At 45.5% G+C, this 20,838-nt stretch overlaps 2 protein-coding genes across 6 annotated transcripts in view; one reads left to right on the forward strand and one right to left on the reverse strand.

Moving 5' to 3' along the window:
- The window catches only part of FKBP6 (FKBP prolyl isomerase family member 6 (inactive)), a 29,143-nt gene extending 8,674 nt beyond the window's left edge, over window positions 1-20,469 (forward strand). The window contains exons 6-9 of one of the 5 annotated variants that reach the window (XM_045460256.1): window positions 3,157-3,351; window positions 3,479-3,588; window positions 5,417-5,509; window positions 20,357-20,469. In XM_045460256.1, coding sequence (XP_045316212.1) covers window positions 3,157-3,351; window positions 3,479-3,588; window positions 5,417-5,507 — 396 coding nt within the window. In that variant the 3' untranslated portion in view covers window positions 5,508-5,509; window positions 20,357-20,469. Of the gene's footprint in view, window positions 1-3,156; window positions 3,352-3,478; window positions 3,589-5,416; window positions 5,510-9,999; window positions 10,933-11,212; window positions 11,445-19,566; window positions 19,674-20,128; window positions 20,238-20,356 lie in introns of those variants that run through there. The other 4 variants (XM_045460261.1, XM_045460258.1, XM_045460260.1 and 1 more) reach the window with 4 other exon arrangements.
- Window positions 1-20,838, reverse strand: part of TRIM50 (tripartite motif containing 50) — a 47,016-nt gene that overhangs the window by 22,465 nt on the left and 3,713 nt on the right. The gene's annotated exons all lie outside the window — the stretch shown is intronic.

Raw genomic sequence — 20,838 nt, forward strand, 5'->3', positions numbered from 1 at the left:
CTTTTCTTCCTTTGCTATTGTTAGAATTCACATACCATGAAGTTTACACTTTTAAAATGCAGTTTAGTGGTTTGTCGTGTATTCATAAGGTTGTGCATCTATCAACACGACATAATTCCAGGTCGTTTCATCACCTTGAAAAGAAGCCTTGTACCTGTTGGCAGTTCTTCTCCTATCCCTCGACACCCCTTGATCGCTCCTATTTTGCTTTGTTTCTATGAATTTGCCTATTCCTAGACATTGTACATAAATAGAATCCCCAAATGTGTGGTGCTCTGTGTCTAGCTTCTTTCACTTAGGTGAACTTTGAAAATATATTGCTATGTTGTAATGTGTATTAATACTCTGTTCTTTCTTTAAAAATTTTGTCTCAATTTTGATAAAAATGTGCAAACCTAAAATTCATTATTTTGATTATGTTCAGGTATGCAATCCAGTGGTATTAAGTACATTCAGTATTGTGAAGCTGTCATTACCACTGCCCATTTCTGGAACTTTTCATTATCCCAAACATTGTTTAGCTATTAAACAGTAACTCCCCATTCTCCCCCTCCTCCAGCCCCAGTAATCTTTATTTCTACTTCATGCTTCTCTGAATTTGTCTCTCATGGGTACTCACATAAGTGGAATCCTACAATATTTGTCCTTTTGTGATTGGCTTCTTTCACTTGGCATAGTATTTTCAAGGTTCATCCATGTTCTAGCATATACCAAATTTCATTCGTTTTAAGGTTGAACGATATATTGTGTGGATTTAACTGGGTTTTGTTCATTCATCGGTTGGTGGACACTTGGGTTGTTGTTTCCTCTTTTTGGCTACTGTGAATAATGTTGCTTTTACATTGGCGTACAAGTTCTTGTGTAGACCGAAGTTTTCATTTTTCTTGGGTTTGTGCCTAGGAGTGCAAGTGCTGGCTCATGTAGTAACTCCCTTGGTTAACTTTTTGAAATACTGCCAAACTATTTTCCATAGTGGCTGCAATATTTCACATTCCCACCAACAATACAAGGGTTCCAGTTACTCTGCGTCCTCACCAATGCTTATTTTCCATCTTTCAAATTATAGGCATCCTAGTGGGTGTGGAGTGGTATCTCATGATTTTGACTCCACTTCCTGATAACTAAAAAGATGTTGCCCATCTTTTTATGTGTTTATTGGCTATTTGTAGGTCGTATTTGGAGAAATGTCAGTTCATATTCTTTGTCTCTGTCTCTCAAAAATGAACAAACGTTAAAAAAAAAAAAAAAATGGACAGAGTGTGAGCAGGGAAGGGGGCAGGAGAGAGGGAGATACAGAATCCAAAGCAGGCTCCAGACTCTGAGCTGTTGGTTCAGAGCCTGACACGGGGCTTGAACTCCCAAACCATGAGATCATGACCTGAGCTGAAGTCAGACGCTTAACCAACTGAGCCACCCAGGCGCCCCTTCTTTGCCCATTTTTAATTGGATTTTCTTCTTCTACTTATAAAAGTTATTTATATTGTCTGGATAGTAGGTTCTTCTTAAATATTATTTACAGATATTTTCTCCGATTCTGTGAGTTGTCATTTCACATTCTTTTTCTTTTCAGGAATATACAAGTGTCTTTTCATTCAAAAATACAAAATCATCTATAGGCATACACAGTGACATCAGTAAGCCACTGTGTTATTAGTTTAAACCAGTAAATGATGGTTATAGTGACTTTTTTCAGTCATTTTCTTTGTTTTCTTGATAATATCCTTTGAAACACAAAAGTTTTTAAACTTGAAGTCCAGCTTATCTTTTTTATGTGTGTGATTTGTGCTTTGCATGTCATGTCTAACAAACCATTATCCAAAGTCAGAAAGATTTATATCTGTTTTCTTCTAAGAGTCTTACAGTTTAACTCCTCCATTTAGGTGTATCATCCATTTTGTTAGCATTTGTATATGTGTGAAGTGGAAATCCAACCTCACTTTTTTGCATATTGACAACCAGTTGTCCCAGCACCATTTGTTGAAAAGACTACTCTTTCCTCGTTGAATGGGGCTGGTACCCTTGTTGAAAATCCATTGACTCTGGGGGCGCCTGGGTGGCGCAGTCGGTTAAGCGTCCGACTTCAGCCAGGTCACGATCTCGCGGTCCGTGAGTTCGAGCCCCGCGTCGGGCTCTGGGCTGATGGCTCAGAGCCTGGAGCCTGTTTCCGATTCTGTGTCTCCCTCTCTCTCTGCCCCTCCCCCGTTCATGCTCTGTCTCTCTCTGTCCCAAAAATAAATAAACGTTGAAAAAAAAATTTAAAAAAAAAAAAAAAAAAAAAAAAAGAAAATCCATTGACTCTACACAAGTGTAGGTTTGTTTCTGGACTCTCAATCTACATTCTCCATTCTATTCTCTTGATCTGTGTGTGTCCAAACCACTCTGGCTTGCTTACTGTAGCTTTGTAATAAGCTTTGAAATTGAAAGTGTGAGTCTTCCATTTTTATTCTTGTTTTAAGTATTGTTTTGGCTACTTGACATCCCTTGAATTCCCATGCAAACTTTCAGATCAGCTTGACCATTTCTGCAAAGATTGTTGAAATTTTGGTAGTGGTTGCTTTGAATTTATGTATCAACCTTGGGAGTATTGCCTTCCTATTAAGTCTTATGATCCATGGACAGGGAATGTATTTCCATTTAGGCCTTTAGTTTTTTCTTTAAAAAAAATTTTTTTAACGTTTATTTATTTTTGAGACAGAGAGAGACAAAGCATGAACGGGGGAAGGTCAAAGAGAGGGAGACACAGAATCTGAAACAGTCTCCAGGCTCTGAGCTGTCAGCACAGAGCCTGACACGGGACTTGAACTCACAGACCGCGAGATCATGACCTGAGCCGAAGTCGGCCGCTTAACTGACTGAGCCACCCAGGCGCCCCAGGCCTTTAGTTTTTTCAACAATGTTTTATAGTTTCCAATATACAGTTCTTGCATTTTAAATTTATCGTGACTTCATTTTGATGCTATTGTAAATGGAGTTGTCCTCCTCATTTTTGGATTGTTTATTGTTGGAGTATAGACTTACAGCGAACTCTCCTGTGTTGATCTTGAACTCATTTTTTTTTTTTTTTTAGCTGTAATACATTTTTTTTTCTGGATTCTTAGGGCTTTTAATAGCAAGGTTACATACCTTCTCTTGACTCCCTATTTTCCTTGTCCACAGGCCTTGCTGCTGCTTCACCGGCGATCAACACCCCCTGAAGAGCAGCACCTGGTGGAAGCAGCCAAGCTTCTTGTCCTCCTTAACCTGTCCTTTACATACCTGAAGCTGGAGCGGCCCGCCACGGCCCTGCGTTATGGAGAACAGGCTCTGATCATTGACCGGAAGAATGCCAAGGCCCTCTTCCGGTGCGGACAGGTGTGTTGGAGGGCAGGGACTGGGGAACGAATGCCCAAGAAAAGGTAGTGGTGATGTTCAACTTGGGCCCTAGAAAAACACTGTCTTTCCTAACCAAGTGTGTTTTTAAAACTCCATCCTTTGACAGGCCTGTCTTATCATGACTGAGTATCAGAAGGCTCGAGATTTTCTAGTCCGAGCCCAGAAGGAACAGCCCTTCAATCATGACATCAATAACGAGCTGAAGAAACTGGCCAGGTGAGACCTCTGTTTGCGGGAGTGCGAACCAAAGAGAGAGAGATGAGCCTTGGGGCTGCGGTTCATGTCTGTCCACCTGGCGAAGGACTATTTGGCAATGTTGTGTGGAGCGTGTTACAAGGCAGTGCCCCCTAGAGCTGGCTTTAAGAAGTGCTAAACCAACAGCTCCCACTGAGGAGCCTGGGACAAACTTCAAAACTGCAAATCCGGATCCTATCCCATCTCCCTATTCCCCACCCCTTACCCCCAAAGTAAGCACTCTATAACAGGCGGGCCAGTGTAATTTTTTGAAAAGGTCTTGTTCTTCAGATACTTTCCCCTACTTGCCACAACTGAAAACCACTGTTTTTTGTTTTTTTTTTTTATTTTTTTTTTTCAACGTTTATTTATTTTTGGGACAGAGAGAGACAGAGCATGAACGGGGGAGGGGCAGAGAGAGAGGGAGACACAGAATCGGAAACAGGCTCCAGGCTCTGAGCCATCAGCCCAGAGCCTGACGCGGGGCTCGAACTCCCGGACTGAGAGATCGTGACCTGGCTGAAGTCGGACGCTTAACCGACTGCGCCACCCAGGCGCCCCGAAAACCACTGTTCTTAACAGACTACAGAAATGTGTCTTGTAGATCCTGGTTTGATCTGCAGTGGATCTTTCAGGTCTGATTCATACCCAGAGGGTGACTTTTTGTTATCCAAGTAATACCAGTACCAGTCTTTCAGTAGTGTAGCTTTTTGTGATTACAGAGGTTACTTTCGAAGTTTTCTACTTTGACTATATCAGCATATAAATAAGAGTTGTCCATAATAATCTGTCCAGTTTCTTAGGTATTATTTTTTTGTTCTTCTCTACTGGTAAGATTCTCTACTCCTGTTGACATTAAACATTTAATCTGGATTGCTAGTTGAAGCCCCTTGATGTTAAAAAAAAAAAAAAAAAATCCTGTGTGCACCCCTTACACTTGAATCCATTTGTTGTATTTCAGACCTTTTAAGACTGTCCAGAAATCTCTTTTCTGATTGTTTTTAAACTGAAATATTTATTACGTAATTAGACTAAGTTCTACACCCAACATGGGACTTGAACTTACAACCCGGAGATCAGGAGTCACATATTCTACTGACTGAGCCAGCCAGGCGCCCCTCTTCTCTGGTTTTTTTTTTTTTTGGTTTTTTTTTTTTTTAATTTTTTTTTTTCAACGTTTATTTATTTTTGGGACAGAGAGAGACAGAGCATGAACGGGGGACGGGCAGAGAGAGAGGGAGACACAGATTCGGAAACAGGCTCCAGGCTCTGAGCCATCAGCCCAGAGCCTGACGCGGGGCTCGAACTCCCGGACCGCGAGATCATGACCTGGCTGAAGTCGGACGCTTAACCGACTGCGCCACCCAGGCGCCCCTCTTCTCTGGTTTTTAAAAGTATCCTGTCCCACCTAGGTGCCAAAAATAATAAGTGTATCCTTTGAAGATACTTACAAGTCCGATGTAGAAATTTTGGAATCTGACCATTTAGCAAAGAAATCTCAAGATAAATCAGAGGTCACCGAGTATGAGGCCATTTGGGAAGACTCAGCCTGGCAGCCCTTACAGTGGCTCCAGCCTTTAAGGTTGTCATCTTCTCAGATTGTGGGCTTCAGGTTGTCCATGTGCTTCTTAAACAGCCCTTCCCTGGGAGCCTCTCCTGGTTCCCCTACCCGTCCGGCTTCCATCGCCTCCAGATTCAGTTCAGGGCTTGCTGAATTTTCAGTGTTTCTGGACCTGAGTGGAGTATTCTAGCCACCAGATGTCACCTCCTACAAAGACAGACTTTCTCTAATGTGTATTTTTGTCTCCAGCTATTACAGGGACTACACAGATAAAGAGAAAGAAATGTGTCACCGAATGTTCGCTGCTTATGATAGTGGCTCTACAGTAGGAGAAAATTGAAGGTAATCAAAGGGCTGAAGCATGCAAGGCTTCAGGATTTTGTCCAGTATATGGAAGGATGGTTGTTCTCCTCAACCCACTAGTGAATAGTGGCTGTCTACAAGTGAGTATAGATGGGAGGGGTAGAAAGTTCCTGCGGGAAGCTAATGGCACAGTGACTGTGTAGAGTGCACATACCATGGGTCTTCTCATGAAGATGATCATGGTGAAGATTGGAAATTTCCAGAGCTGGAGATTCAATTTATAGGTGGAGGCGGTCTTAAGCCTTAAAATTAAAAACTTTTTCCATGTTTTATGTTAACCTTTCCCTCCCAGTAGCTCGGAACATGAAACTGTTGAGTATAGTCATTAATGTGATGGTTTATCTGGGCTTTGCAATGAAGAGTAATGCCTTTCTTAATCTGTTTTTTTCTGGAAGCCTTCAGCATCACTTTATGTCTAACACATTGTTAAGACAAAATCCAGATGTTGGGCAGTAGGGATGAGCTGTGACTCTTAAGTTCTGCTTACTGTCAGTTGGAGAGATTTGAAGGTGTTGGAACCACCAGGGATCACAACCTAACTTTCCTGCTGCAGCAGATGCCTTGTGATTTAGCAGGCACAGGGTTAAGGTTCCCCTGTGAGTTCATGAGATAATTCTCTAGTCTGGTTTACTATTACTTAAGAAAATTAATGGAAACAAAATCACCTGCCTTAAACACCTGCTTTGCTGGGTAGATAACTCAGCTCTCTTGAGAGAAGTTAAACAAGGAGCAACAAGAAAACAGCTGCCGAATGGGCTCATGGTAATAAATCTCTCCTTTGTTGCTACCTACATCTCTCTACAAAAGAGATTGGAGAGAAGAAGGCAGTGAAAAGGCCTATTCATCCCAGACATTTTCGCAAGTGATCTAAAAGCTGTTGTTCTCTGCCCTGTCAAAAACAACCAGTCAGTATCAGAAGTAAATGTTGCCTTTATCACAAGCTCTGACCCAGTGACCCTGGCCTTTGGGTCTTTCGGGGACATTGAAGTATTAGTGGGTTTTCTGAACTGAGACGTGAGCCAGAATACTTCTCCTATTTGGCTACTGTTAATGTCCAGCAGGAAGAGAGGTTTGCTGGCTTTTTGCCAGACGTTTTGGACTGTTGTGTCATCTGGCATGTCCTACCATTTAGTGGAGACCCAGTTCTTCCAGGGTCTGTCCTGGAAACAGATCTTGGAAAATCCAGCAGGGCAGCTCCTCATCGTTGTCTCTAACCCCCCAGCTTTCTCCGTCTCGAAGGTGTTTTGGACCTGATGAGTTTTTAGATGGTTTCCCAGATATTCCTAAGTTTTGGGTGTTTTGTCAAATTAGGAAGGACTGTGTTTGAGTCTAAAATGGCCATTATTGGGAGGCCTGGGTGGCTCAGTCAGTTAGGCATCAGACTTCAGCTCAGGTCACGATGTCACAGTTCGTGGGTTCGAGCCCCGTGTAGGGCTCTGTGCTGACAGCTCAGGGCCTAGAGCCTGCAAAATGGCTATTCTTGTCTTACTGCCACTACTGTTGAGATTGTGACATATTTTGTCTTTTGGGTCTTCAGTGTTCTATCACTTAACAAGTTTTAAGATTCTTTCGACAACCTAGTTTTGGACACAATTGGTTCTTGTTTTCCAAGATGTTAAATACTAGTGATCTGTCTGCATCTTGTCTTATAAGATGTTGGTCCTCCTGGTGGAATGAGTGTTCTCTTAATTACAGTCTCGAAGTTTCCGCTTATAACAGACTACATTTTTGGAGATCAGAGACCGTGTGTTTTCTGTCTTTGTATTTTCTAGTGTCTGGAAGCTTGCCCAGCACATAATTGGCACTCAGTAAATGTTGGTCGGATCAAGTGTAAAATAACCGAAATGCTAAACCAGCCTTTTTGAAACCATATCCTCCAAGCTGGCTCTTGTATTGGCTGTCAGGACCCTCATTATTGCCAGTGACAGAAACCTGTCTTCAACGAGCATCAGCTAAAAAAGAGATTTGCTGAAGGGATTTGGGGCACTCCCAGAATCGGAGTTGAACAGCCAGTACTTGAGCAGGTGGACACGTGCGGTTCTGAAGGCCTCAACAACTTTGTCTCCTCTGCTTCATGCTCTCCTACTGTAGAGTGCCCAAGTGTCCTTTCGCAGCCTTTCTATTTGAGAGCGGGCTCTTCCCTACCCCTACACCTTCCTCTTCTTCCTGTACCAGCCAGGGCTCCAGCTTGCAAACTCCTGAAGCAGGACTCTGGCCTGTTACCATGTGTTGAGTCCCATGAGTGGCTCCCTTCTTAGCGCCGCATAGTAGAGCGGGGGAGCAATGACTGAAGCAAGAAAGCCACTCGTCTCAGAACACAAAGGGGAGGAAGGGGAGGGGCAGATTCGAGGGAAGATGCCCATCAAGGGTATTTAGCTGTTGCAGCTCTCACTGTTCTGCGGAGTGTGACTTCTGTCTCACTCTAGCAGAGGCAGCGGGTTGAATGAGGCATTTCTTTGCGGCTGCTGCTCTGCTGGCATCTCCACGGTGCAAAGGAGCAACACGGCATTGCCATTGCGGCACCCTTTTTCCTCTGGGTGGATCTCCAGAGGGTATGTCAGCCACACACGTACTTCTGGATGGGCGTATTCTTGGGGTGATCTAAGAGGTCAAGATGGAAGTCAACCTTTCGACTCCTGCACTTTGGAAGGCCTGAAGGTTTATAGCAAACCCCGAGCTGGTGTATGATAAGCTGTTTTGAAGCTGCAAACAAACCTGTGGTTTGCAGTGCAGTGGATGCAGTGTTCCTGCACGTGTACTTAACGGTGTTCAGACTTTGACAACTAGATGTTTCCTAGCTACCTACTTGGTGGAGACCTCCCATAGCTCCCTCCCGAGTACTAGTGGTTTCACCGGGGCCACCAGAGGGCTTTTATAACAGGTGCCGACCTAGTTGGAAACACTTGGGGTAGTGTTCTAACCTTTTTCGTAGTTCTGTTTCTGTGCCTTGTGTTGCTCTCTTCAGTTAGAGCTTGAGTGTGTCCTCCTTGTCCTGACACGCTAGCAGCATCTGAGACCATTGCCGTACTTCTGTCGTGTCTGGAAAAGAGATGTAAAGTGAGCACCGTAGCTGTTTTCAGCTGTTTAAATGGTTGACCTAAAATAGGTGAATTCAGGGGTGCCTGGGTGGCTCAGTGGTGTGTTCAATTCCTTATTTCGGCCCAGGTCATGATCGCAGGGTCACGGGATCGGACCCAGCGTAAGATTCCACACAGAGCACCCCCCAGATTCCCTCCCTCCCTCTATCTCTGCCCCTCCCCCCTCCCTTGTGCTCTGTCTCTCTCAAAATAAATATTGTTTAAAAAATAGGTGAATTTAGGGACAGTATCACCTATGCTCCCTTTGTGTGATAAGAATATTACTAACTGAAAACCCAATGTAGTGTGTGTGTGTGTTTGTTTTTAAGAGCTTTTGTTTTCCCTACAATTTCTAAATGCCTTTGTTTTTGTTTGTTGAACTGTTTGCCTTTATCCTTACCTCTTTAAAACTCTGGTACCAGGGGTGCCTGGTCAGTTAACTTAGTCAGTTAAGTGTCTGACTCTTGATTTTTGGCTCATGTCGTGATCTCATGGTTTGTGAGTTCGAGCCTCTCATTGGGCTGTGTGCTGAGAGCGCAGAGCCTGCTTGGGATTCTCTCTTTGACCCTCCCCCACTTGTGCATGTGTTCTCTCTCAAAAAATAAACTTTAAAAATCCTACATATTAAAACTCTGTGATACCATTTAGTCTAGGACTTCCCTTTCTTCTCAGGGACCTCCCTCTTAGAAATCTCCCATTTTGTGTACCAATCCGTTGAGAATGTTCCATAGGCCTGATGCATAACTGCCATTCTGGGATTTCTTTTATCTGCTGGGCTGAATCCACTATTTACTGGCTCTCTTTTCTTGGTTTACTTCCTTGTGTGGATATTCTCAAATAACATCCAAAAATTGGATGTATAATAGATAAATTATTCCACTCCTTCTCTGTCCAGTTCACACTTGATTACACACTTTATAGCTTGGTATAGATTTTAGAACGAAAAGAATCCCCTCCCTAGTTAGAACCTATCCCTCATTTCAAAGCTCCCTTCCTCATTAGAAACGAGCCCCCTATTAGGACTTGCCTCCCACAGTAACTATCCCCACCCTCAGACCCCACTTACAAGATCTCCGCTCTAAGACTGTGCATCCCTCCCGACTTAGCCCTCACAGCTTTCCCCTCAGGCACCTCCACCCCCAATGCCACTCCTGTCAGTAGTCCTGCCCCTTCTCCGAGCTCCTCCTCCTCAACTCCAGATGCTGGTAAAAATGTATCTCTTTATTTTTAACTCCTCTAAAACTTCAGCGTGTGTCCAGGTGCCCCCAGATGCTCAAGTCCTTCACATAGGTACCTTAATTCTAGAGGTTCATGTTCTTGAGAGCTAAGACATTCTTCTATATTTCCTTAATGACATTTCCCCCCTTCTTTTTCCCTCTCTTCTTGTTCTAGGACTCCTGTTGGTTGGATGTTAGACCTTCTGCAGGGATCCTCTATGTCCTTTATGTTTCTTTACATTTTTTAAAATATTTATTTTTGAGAGAGAGTACAAGCAGGGAAGGGGCAGAGAGAGAGAGAGAGACACGGAGACACAGAATCTGAAGCAGGCTCCATACCCTGAGCTATGATCACAGAACCCAATGAGAGACCATGGAACTCCCAAACCATGAGGTCATGACCTGAGCCCTAGTCGGACGTTTAACTGACTGAGCCACCCATAAACCTTTACGTTTCTGTAAAATTGTCTCTCTTAACTCACTGCCCTGCCTCCTGCCAGGAAACATACCTCATTTCCAACTCTCTCCTGTTGGCTTTTTTTCATTTCAGCAAATATTTGAAACCACGAGATCTTTTCAGATTTCCCTCTTTTATAGTTTCCCTCTCTCTCCACCTTTGTATTATGAAATATCTCAAATTTAGACAAGTAGAATAATAGGATTTCCCCCATGTATTCAGCATTCAGGTTTAATAGTATCAACATAGAACCAGTGTTTCCATCTGTGACCCCACCCATTTCTTCCCCACCCCTAGCACTGTCGGGGTAATTTGAAGTGGATCCTAATAATACTGTCATTTCATCCACAAGGATTTCCCGTTTCCTTATGTACCTCTAAAAAAAATAAGGACCATTCTTGCACATTTTCTTTTGTTTTCTGAAATGTTTATTTTTCTGCTTACTTGCTTTCATCTTTCTCTTTTCCATGTTTCATGTTGCAGACTTTCCACAGTTGTTTTTTGGTTGCCTGTTCACACTTTAGAACGTAGCAATAGAAAAATTGATCAGGAGTTCTGTTAGGGGAGCCTGGCTAGCTCAGTTAGTTAAGTGTCAGACTCACGTTTTCAGCTCAGGTCATGATCTCATGGTTTGTGAGTTTGAGCCCCGCGTCGGGCTCTGTGCTGATGCACGGAGCCTGCTTGGGATTTTCTCTCTCCTTCTCTCTCTGCCCCTCCTCCACTCATGTTGTCTCTGTCTCTCTCAAGATAAATAAATAAACTTAAAATAAAAAACTTCTGTATACCCGGGCAGGATATCCACTCACTCACTCTTAAGGCTGAGCAGGTGAGAACCAATCAAAATGCTTTGAGATCCTTAAATACCAGAAGGAAGGGGATTTGCACTGGGCCCCAGCTCTTAACAATAGTTTCCCCCCAAATTTTTCCTCAGGTGGATTTTTCTGGCTGAAACAGTGGACACAAGTGCTACATTATCTTAACTGTACATCTCCAATTTCTAGTGAAGTTGAGCGGCTTTTTGTGTTTTTAATTGGCTCTCTCTACTGTTAAAGCAACTTGCCTCTTGATCTCCTTTGCCTGCTCTCGTTTTGGGTCTTTATATTTGTAAAAACCCTTTTTTATGTGAAGGATGTTAATTAAATGTTATGTAACTTGAAATATTCTCCCAGCTGTTTTGCCTATTGATACAGTTACACATGTCACTGTTTCTGTATGGCTTTTGGAATTCACGTTATGCTTCTGTCTGACCTAGGGGAGTAAGGCCGAGCTCCGTAATGAGCTAGCAGGAGTGCCCCAAGTGAAGGGTTTTCAACAGTTCTTCCTGGAGTCCGAGCACTATTGTAGGTCTGTTCTCAAACCCATTCATCTTTCCGACATTCCTGAGGGAGAAATGATTGTTTCCACTTTACAGATTGGGAAAGGCATGAAGCTCAAAGAATTAGACCCTTTCCCTGTGGAGGTCTTTGTGCTTATGAATAAACAACTCTGACCATTTTCATTGGATTTGAAATCTAAACCCCAGATGATATCTGAAGCTTTAAATATATTCAGCAGCTCTCTTCAGTTGGAGTGTTACCACCAGGTGCCCATGGATTTTTCTCCCTCACTTAGATGTTTAAGAATTTCTTCCTTTTTTTCCTGCTTTCCATACTTAAGCTGAAGCCTTTGAGCTGTAGAATTAAGAGGATTGAGCCATGTTGTGTGGCCAGCCTCAGGGAAAGAGTATCTTAACAGACTTAAAAAAAAAAAAAAAAAAGAAGAAGAATGTTTTCTGGGAAGCCAGAGCAGCTCCCAGGAGGCTCAGATGGAAATAAAGGCCATGCTGCAGAGAATACATTCCTGTTCGCTGAAATTCTGAGATTTCGTCCTGCTTCAGAGAGTTGGCCTGAAGTGAGCACTAAAGCAGCAGGCCCCACAGAGCTTGGTGCCACCACAGAAGCTAGAGATGTCCTCTGGGGTCAGGGGTTCCCTCGTTCCAAAATAGCCTTCCTGTGTCCGGCCGGGCTAGTCCGTTGCCAGGAAACCCTAGGAGCAAATCATCTTTTCCCCATATCCAGTATGTGACTGGATCTAGATGGGGAATCTCTTTGATCCCGCTCTTCCCAAAGAGATTAAGAAGAAACTCACAAATCGACGCTTGAGTCTATAAGGATGTTTCATGCCTCCAGTTAGACTCGTCTGAGTCCTGAACAAATAACTCATTTAAAGGTATTTTTGTAATTTTATATATTATTATTCTGACTTTATTCCTCTGAGTCTCCACTTTTTTTTTTTTTTTCCTCTGAATCTCCAACTTCTTTTTTCTCTCCTCAAAATGTAGTTGTATTTTCCCCAGGGTAACTGGGCCAGGCAGGCGCTCCCTTGTTGTCAGATGAGGGCCCTGTCGGTTTTTCAGGCAAACTGTTAGACACAGTCCCTTGATCTTTTGAATATCTGTGAAATGCCTTTTCTCCCAGCTCAGGAGGTATCACTGAAGTCATCCCTTTGTTGTGTGACTATAAATAACTCCACTCAGGTTGGCACCTTTTCATTCTACCCCTGCCTGGGAAAGCATTTCCCCTGGCAGAGTTTCTTTGGCCCCGTCACTCCTCTTCACATCCTCTCTTGGCACCTGTGATGGGCCTGAAGCCTGCTTCCTCCTAAGGTTTACTTCAGTCCATTCTGTGCTCTCTCTGCATGAGGTATCAGTGAGGGCTACTTAATTAAATTGCAGGAGATCACTAGGTTCCTTTTTCTAATTTTCAAAATCTACAATTGTGGAAGTGCCCTTTACCATTCACTGCAGGGTTGATAAATGGGAAATTGGGCTTCTCCGTCTTCACTCCCTTGCTGTGACTGTAGCAAAGTTCTCGAACCCCTCTGGGCTTCCATCACATCATGTGTAGGATGAAGTGATCGGATCTGTAGGGTCACTGTGTATTTCCTGAGGTTCTGTCAGATGTTGGCTTAGTCCATTTTAATTTCTTGGGTTCCTAACCCGGTTCATAAACCCTGCCTCCAGGCATATGTAATCCCAGACACCGATCTAGGTGAACAAGGGCACAGGCGCACATAATGAACGGAGAGAGGCTAAGCAATAAGGAATGAACATCAAGTGTCTTAGTGTCTTGGGACACCTGAGGGAGAAGACAGTCTTAGCTGGTTTTCCTGGCTGCCCTCCTCAGGGTTTTGCAGAGAAGCTAGAAACATGGGGGTGAAGCCGAGAGGAACTGGGATGAGCCCCAAAGTTTCAAGAATCCAGTGAACGGTTTTCAAATCTAATAGACAAAGGGAGGGAGCTATGAGCAAAAATCACCTCTAGCACAGAGGACACAGTCTGCCCTGTTGTGACCACACCCACAACGGTCATTTTCACAGTCGGAACCAGAAAGGCTGTGAGAGACAGATGCGGGCATTTTCTCTACAATTCTTGTTGGCATCCTGATCTATCATAGGGCTTGTTTGTTTGTGGTTTTCTTTTTTGGGGCAGGGGGTAGGTGAGTTTATTGTGATATCCATGAGGATAGAGCAAATTCCTCTGTACTCCTATTGCCACTAGAACAAATGGCCCGTAGAGGCTGCTTGCATTCCTTGGCTAGTGGCCCCTTTCTTCATCTTCAAAGCCGTCAGCATAGCATCTTCAGTCTCCCCCTGCCATGAATCTCTCTCTCTCTATCCTTCCCTCCTCTCTTCTTCTGTCCCGTTCTCTTCTCTTTTTCTGACCCTCCTGCCTCTTCCTGCCTCCTCCTCGCAAGGAAGGATCCTTCTGAATGTGCTGGGCCCACCCAAGTAATCCAGGTTAATCTCCCATCTCAAGATCCTTAATTTAATGGCAAGTTCTCCTTGCCACTCTAATGGTAGCATACATACATAGTGTGAGGTTCCAGATGTTAAGACATGGACATCTTTGGGGGATGCATTTATAACAACAACTGCTGGGAAACCACACATCTCTTAAAGACAACTCACAATCCTACATCCTAAATGTTCTGCACTTAATCCTTGTATCCCAAATAAGGTCACCGTAACAGCCTTCTTTGGAATCTTTCCTCTCTCGTAGTAATCCCTTCTGGTGGCTGGGGGAATAATGGAGATCAGGGGGAAACCCTGGGACCAGGAGACTGCCACAGCCAACCTCACAGCTAGCAGATGAGGGCCTGAATGCAGATACGGGGTGAGTGGAGAGAGAAGAAATTCAGGGACTGCTTTTGGTGGCAAGAATCACAGTTTGGTATTGCAGCAGGGGAAGGAATCAAGAATGATCCCCAGATTTCCAGCTCCAATAACTGGGTCCATGGAGGGGTTAGCAACTGAAAGAGTTTTAAGATGGGGATCTTTTATCTGGGGCTTGAGGAATTTGAGGTGACTACAGGACATGTAGGTGGGGGTGGCTAGCAGACAGCTGGAGGGCTGGAGAGCAGGTGGCAGCCACAAGTATCTGCAGGGCAGTATGCCCAGGAATGGGAATGAGGTCACCCAGGAGGAGGGGTAGAAAGAGGAAGGAAGGCCAGGGTTGGACCCCGGAGTACCAGCTTTGAGCTGAGAAAAGAGGACAGAAAGCAGGAGGAGAACGAGCCACTGTGAAAACAGCAAAGTAGAACAGGAGGTTTAGTCAGGAGTCTATGGTGGGCATCATAGCTGTGTGTATCCCCAGAATCCATGCCTGCCATCATTTCTCAGAGGGGCCTCTGACTCCAGAAAAGGTGCAGACCGACTAGGGGCTCGGATTTCAAAGAGTAACCAGGAGGGTCAAATCTAGCAGCACAGAGGACTCAAAAGACCAGGACTGAAAAATGTTCATTGGATTTGCCAGTGGCAACTTACGGTGACCCGGGCAGCAGTGGAGAAGCGGGAACAAAGGGCAAGAGCACTGTGGGTGTGGAGTGAGTGGAAGCGAGAGGGTAGAGTGTGAGCACAGCTTCCAGAGCTTCTGGTTCCACAGGGCAGTAGGGCCTGAGAATTTAGGGTTCTAACATTCCCATGTCATGTGGATGCAGCTGGTCTGTGGTCCATGGCAGCGCAGGCCTTTTCTCCAGACCTTTTTGTGTGAGGAGAGGGGTTGGATGGTACTAGAAACCTCACATGTTAAATGATATAAACCTTATTTTGAAACGAAGGTAGCAGTTGGGTGGCACTTTTTACCCCTTGGACCACGTGCCCTGCTGCTTCCACCTTTGCACCGTGGAGGTTGATGGCCATAAGCTCTGACAGTTGTCATCGGAAGTGCAGCAGGGCTATGCTGTGGGTCCTGGCCATCTCCACTGGACTGGGCCATACTTGGTTCAGCTTAGCCTAGAAAGGGTGGGCTTGGAGGGACCACTCAGAGCTTGAAAGGGTTCCCAGCGGCAGGGAACACCACTGTATGGCCCCTGACTCAGGCCGGCACTAAGAAGTAGAGGAATGTGGCCTAGGGAAGGGGCAGATTGCTGAGCTGGAGGACCACCAGGGAGGCCAAGAGGCCAGCAATAGTAGGAGTCAGCATGGAGCCACAGAAGCAGGGGCAGTCGAAGGCGGGCCCAGCAGCAAGTGTCTGCTTTGAACAGCCGCCTGGCAGGGTGGCAGGAGCAGGAGTGGCAGATTGGAGGACCTTATAGGCCAGATCAGCACGTCACAAGAGTGTGAATGGGTTCTGGCTCCTTCTAAAATAATTCTCCCCACCATGGAATTACTTGAGATACCCAGGCTAGGTTCTTCCGATGGGCTGAGTAATGCTTTTGGAGAAAGAGAACCAGTTAAACAGCTTCCAGGAGGATCTGTGAATCTTCACCTTTATGTGCAATGTTTGTGCATTGGCTGGGATCTTGAAGAGGGATCCACAGCTTTCATCACTTTTTTCAACAGCCCACCATTACGGGTGTATCTCACAGATGCCGCTCAAGGTGGGCCCTTCACTCTGGTTCCCTGAGTGGCACTAGACAGAAGTGCTGCCGGAGAGGGCAGGGAGACCGGGTGGGTCTGGCACCCGACGCCGTGGGAACCCAGCTCACCCTGCCCAGCCCAGGGCTTTGGACTCCCGCCTCCAGCCTCCACATCCTGGGTTCTGCAGCCTCCGGCTCGGGCTTCCAGGATTTCATCACCTCCCAGGCTCCTCTGTTACACTTTCACACTCTTCTCTGGTTACTGCTCACTTTTGTGTGCAGCTATTGTAGACACCGATTGTATCCTCACTTGAGTCTCTCTTTCACATTGACTGCCTTTTCCCCAGGCCTGGCTCTGCGCTCCTCGGAAGCCGCTTGTTGAGTATGAATGTATTCAGCGGGCGTCTGCTTGCTGGAACGTGGTCTGGGTTCCCTGCCTAAGTGGGGCCGCTTTTGTCTTCGCCGGTCTCTGAGCTTATCTTTCTGTGAGCCCTGGAGACATGCTGACCTTTTCCTCTGACTGTGCCTCCGTGTGCTACGAGATTTGGTTTTGCAAAATGTGAACTTTTCTATTTTGGTATCTTTTTATTTGTGCTCAAGTGTTACTTTTTATTGGTTCCAGTGTGAAAATTCAACTACCTGAACCTCCTAAAATCCCAGTGTCTGATCTTGGCGGTTCTCTCTACCATCCGTTCCTGGGAATGTGTTCACACTGAATGAATATTGATCACAGCATTTATGTCTGAAGTCACTGCACAGGATACGAACTAGATTGAGACGAGTTTTTTTTTTTTTTTCAGTTGATTATTTTCAAGCTATAATAATAATAAAATGGAGATTTTCAAACCTATTTAAAGGTAGCAAGGATGGCGTGTCGACCTCCCCATGTATGCATTACCCATGACCATGATCAGCATTCTGCATGCTGCTTCCTCTACTCACCCCACCCATACTGACAGCTGTGTGTCAGTAGTAAAATTTAAATTATGAAAATGCTACATGCTTATAGGCTTTTTTTTTTTTTAAAAAAGGTTGAGAAGTAAAAGCTCTCAGTCCCCAAGCCCACACTCCAGAGGTAACCAGTGTTGACGTTTTATATGTGTCCTTCCTGAAGGTTTTTTGTGAATATTTGAGAATGTGGGTGTATATGCGGTGTTTCCCACAAATAGAATTATGTATTTTCTATTATGTAATATGCATTTAAATACATTTCAGGGGCCACCTGGCTGGCTCAGTCAGAAGAGCATGTTGCTGTTGAATGGAGTTGGGGGACAGGGAGTGAGACTACCTGTAAGAGGGGCCTCATCAGTTTGTCTCTCCTCCATTACTCTCATTTGTCTGTTTATGCTTCCCCTTGGCCAGCAAGTAATGTCTTGTTTCCTTCTAGTATTTTTATAGTTCTTTTTTTAGGTTTAGGGTTCTAAACTATTGGCAGTTTATTTCCATCCTTAATTTGAATTGGGATATACATCTTTATTTTTTATTCAAATGTCTAAAGTAGTTTTCCTGGTGGGGGTGGGGAGTGGCGCCTGGGTAGCTCAGTCGGTTAAGTGTCTGACTCTTGGTTTTGGCTCAGGTCAAGATCTCACAGCTCTTGGGTTTGAGCCCTGCATAGGCTTTGTGCTAACAGTGCAGTGCCTGCGTGGGCTTCTCTCTCTCCCTCTCTCTGCCCCTCCCCCACTCGTGCTGTCTCTCTCTCACAATAATAAATAAATAACAGATAGTTTTCCCAGCACGCCTGGCCAGCTTAGTCAGAGGAGCAAGCGACTCCTGGTCGTTGTGAGTTTGAGCCCCACGTTGGGTGTAGAGTTTACTTAAAAATAAAATCTTTAAAAAACAGTAATAAATAGTTGTACCCAAATTTCTGTTTATGGACTCATAATACCCAGAACAAAGGGTTCACATCCATACAGGGTAAATTAACTGCTTCTTACACTTTAATGGTAGACTGACTCTTCATGTTTGTACAACAAACGGTAGCATTCATAGTGGAATGACTAAATCATGCTCCACGGATGCTCTGGTGGGTTTCCCTCTCCCCTTACTGATTCTGGGGCTTGAGCTCTGTCTTGTTTCATCAGTAGGTTCTGAAGTCCTGTTAGGCCTCAAGCTGGACAGCAGTTGCAAGTGATCAGAGGTGATGTCAGATTGGTTTTGGCCCTACAGCTAGACATTTCTCGGTGTGATTGCATCAGAGGTCCTCATGAGATTACTGCCAGCCTATTGTTTCTTCATAACTTCGCTTGGGTTTGGACAGGAAAGTGCTTTTGATGTTTCTGCCCTCACGCATCCTGTGTGGTCCCACCCCATCCCTCCCTTGTCTGGATGCCCGGCATGGTGCAGCAAACGCCTCCCACCTCTGGGGCTGTAGAGAAGAGGCCTCATTCTAATCAGGCATGTGTGTGGACTATTGACTGGAGCCCACACGTGGCCTGTCCAGTGTGACATCCTTAGAGTGGTTGCTCTGGTGTGGCAGCTTGGGTTTGTGGAGGAATACATGGGGATACATGTTGGGCAGCACAGCGCTGCCCAACAGAAGAGTGAAGCTGCCAGTCTCTGAAGGCCTGGACCCGCTTTGCAGCTCCCACCTCAGTGTGCTGGGCAGAGCAGCCTGAGAGCCTAGGTTAGAGAGCCTTGCTCTCCCCATGCAGTTCTCATGCCCCTTCAATCTCTTCCCCACAGGGCAGCCACAACAGTCCCTCTTTTCTTAAAAAGCTTCTCCAGGGGCACCTGGGTGGCTCGCTTGGTTAGGCATCTGACCCTTGATTTCAGCTCAGGTCATGATCTCACAGTTCATGAGTTTGAGCCCTACATCAAGCTCTGTGCTGACAGCATGGAGCCTGCTTGGGATTCTCTCTCTGTGTCTCTCTCTGTGCCTTCCCCTCTTGGGTGTATGCTCGCTCACTTTTAAAAATAAATAGGGGCGCCTGGGTGGCTCAGTCGGTTAAGGGTCTGACTTCAGCTCAGGTCATGATCTCACAGTTCATGGCCATGTTTTACTGGTGCCATGTTTTTCTGTAATTTGGGATAAAGGTGGCCAACAAAGGCTTATAATGAGAAGAGTTCCACAGTATTTATAGGAACAAAAAGCGCTCTTCATAGATTTAAATGAGAGACAAGATGGACAACTGGAGGAGGAAGCGTTGGCCTTCCCCTCCCTGCTCTGGGCTGCTGCTCCTGCACCAGGGGGAGCGTCCCACGCGGGCTTCTCCTCCCCTCAGAAACTGCTGTCCTGCATGAAGGGAGTGGAGGCAGTATCCTTACTGGCACATCTGCTTGCCCCAGTGCTGGGAATGCACACCCAGCCTCCCAGCCCTCTGTGTACCCACACTCTGCAGCTCTGGGGCCAGTGTTTAGTGCCAGGGGATCAGGGAGGAGGGATGGTGGGCAAAGACTGCAGAACCATCAGTAGTTGTTATAATGGCATCTGTCACATGCCCTCCTTCAGATAACTGTCACGATCGTACCAGCTTGGTGAAGTTCATAGTATCGTGCACGGTCTATAGATGAGGAAACAGGAGCACAGAGCAGAAGTAGTGGCAGCCAGGAGTTGAACTGCGGTCTTCTGGTTCTGGATAAAGCGCCACCCTGTCTCTCTGCACCAGTGTGGAGTGTGATGGCGGTTGTGCCATGGAGCTGCCTGGGAAACGTTTGTCCAGGCTCTTAGTGTGGTGACATCCTGGTGGCTCGTGCTCCCCAGTGTGTTTTACAGGTCTTTGGTGGTATCCCACTGAGATGGCTTCTCAGTGGGTGGTATCCCACTGAGATGGCTGAGATAGCTTCTATATTGGACTCTTCGGGGTGTTTTTCACATCTTTAAATGGCTAAGGAAGTGTCACTCCTTGTGGAACAGTTGAGAAATTCTAATGAATAAGGCTCTACCTGCATTCAAAAATTAGTCTTTTATTTTTGGGGCTTCATTTGAAAAATGAAGTTGAGCTGGATGAAGTGAGGGTCCTTTCTGTTCTGATTTTCTGAGACTGTCCTGTGTTCGTGATTTCGCCTTTCAGATCCGCCATGTTAATCGGTTACCGTTTCCCAGAGTCCATCCAGTAGGGGCTCTACAGCCATGCATCTGTTCCCCGACCCCGTCTAGTGTCGTCACCACAGACCTGGGACTGACCGGCTCTGGCTCCTTCTGATGGGTGGCCGTGACCGCCTGTGGCCCTTGCAGCTGAGGGCTCAGTGTGGGGCAACTGAGCCCTGTTGGATTCCTAACTGCTGTGCCTGATTCCTAGGTTCTCCGACTAAACTTCAAACAAGAGGAGCCAGGCTGCTGGAGTTGTCCGTCGTCGTTGGGGGCAGGAGGGCTTTTGGGAAAGAACCGCCCAGGGCAGACTGTGTTGCAGGGACCTGCTTGGAAGTCGGGGCAGGAATTCCCCAGCCCTGGGCCATTGCCTCATCTCTGCCTGGCACGGCCGAAGTGTGTTTTCACAGGTGCTGTTTTCTGTTTCACGTTTTCATACACGGAGTAGGGGGAAGTGCAGCTACTGACAAGCAGGAAAATGCTATTTTTTTTTTAATTCAGTTTTTTTCTTTTTCTTTTCTTTTTTTTTTTTAATGGAATTAGTCCTTGGCTTTTCTCCCAGTCTCAGCCCCCCTTCCGGCTGTTAATGTCCCTGGGTAAATACAGATAGAGATTGCTTTGTGTATTTTATGGGGTTTTCTGTTTTAGAGAGAGAATTACGTTACACATGTTTTCGTTGTCAATAAATAAAAC

Source organism: Leopardus geoffroyi, chromosome E3 (genome assembly GCF_018350155.1).
Source record: "Leopardus geoffroyi isolate Oge1 chromosome E3, O.geoffroyi_Oge1_pat1.0, whole genome shotgun sequence".
NCBI lineage: Eukaryota > Metazoa > Chordata > Mammalia > Carnivora > Felidae > Leopardus > Leopardus geoffroyi.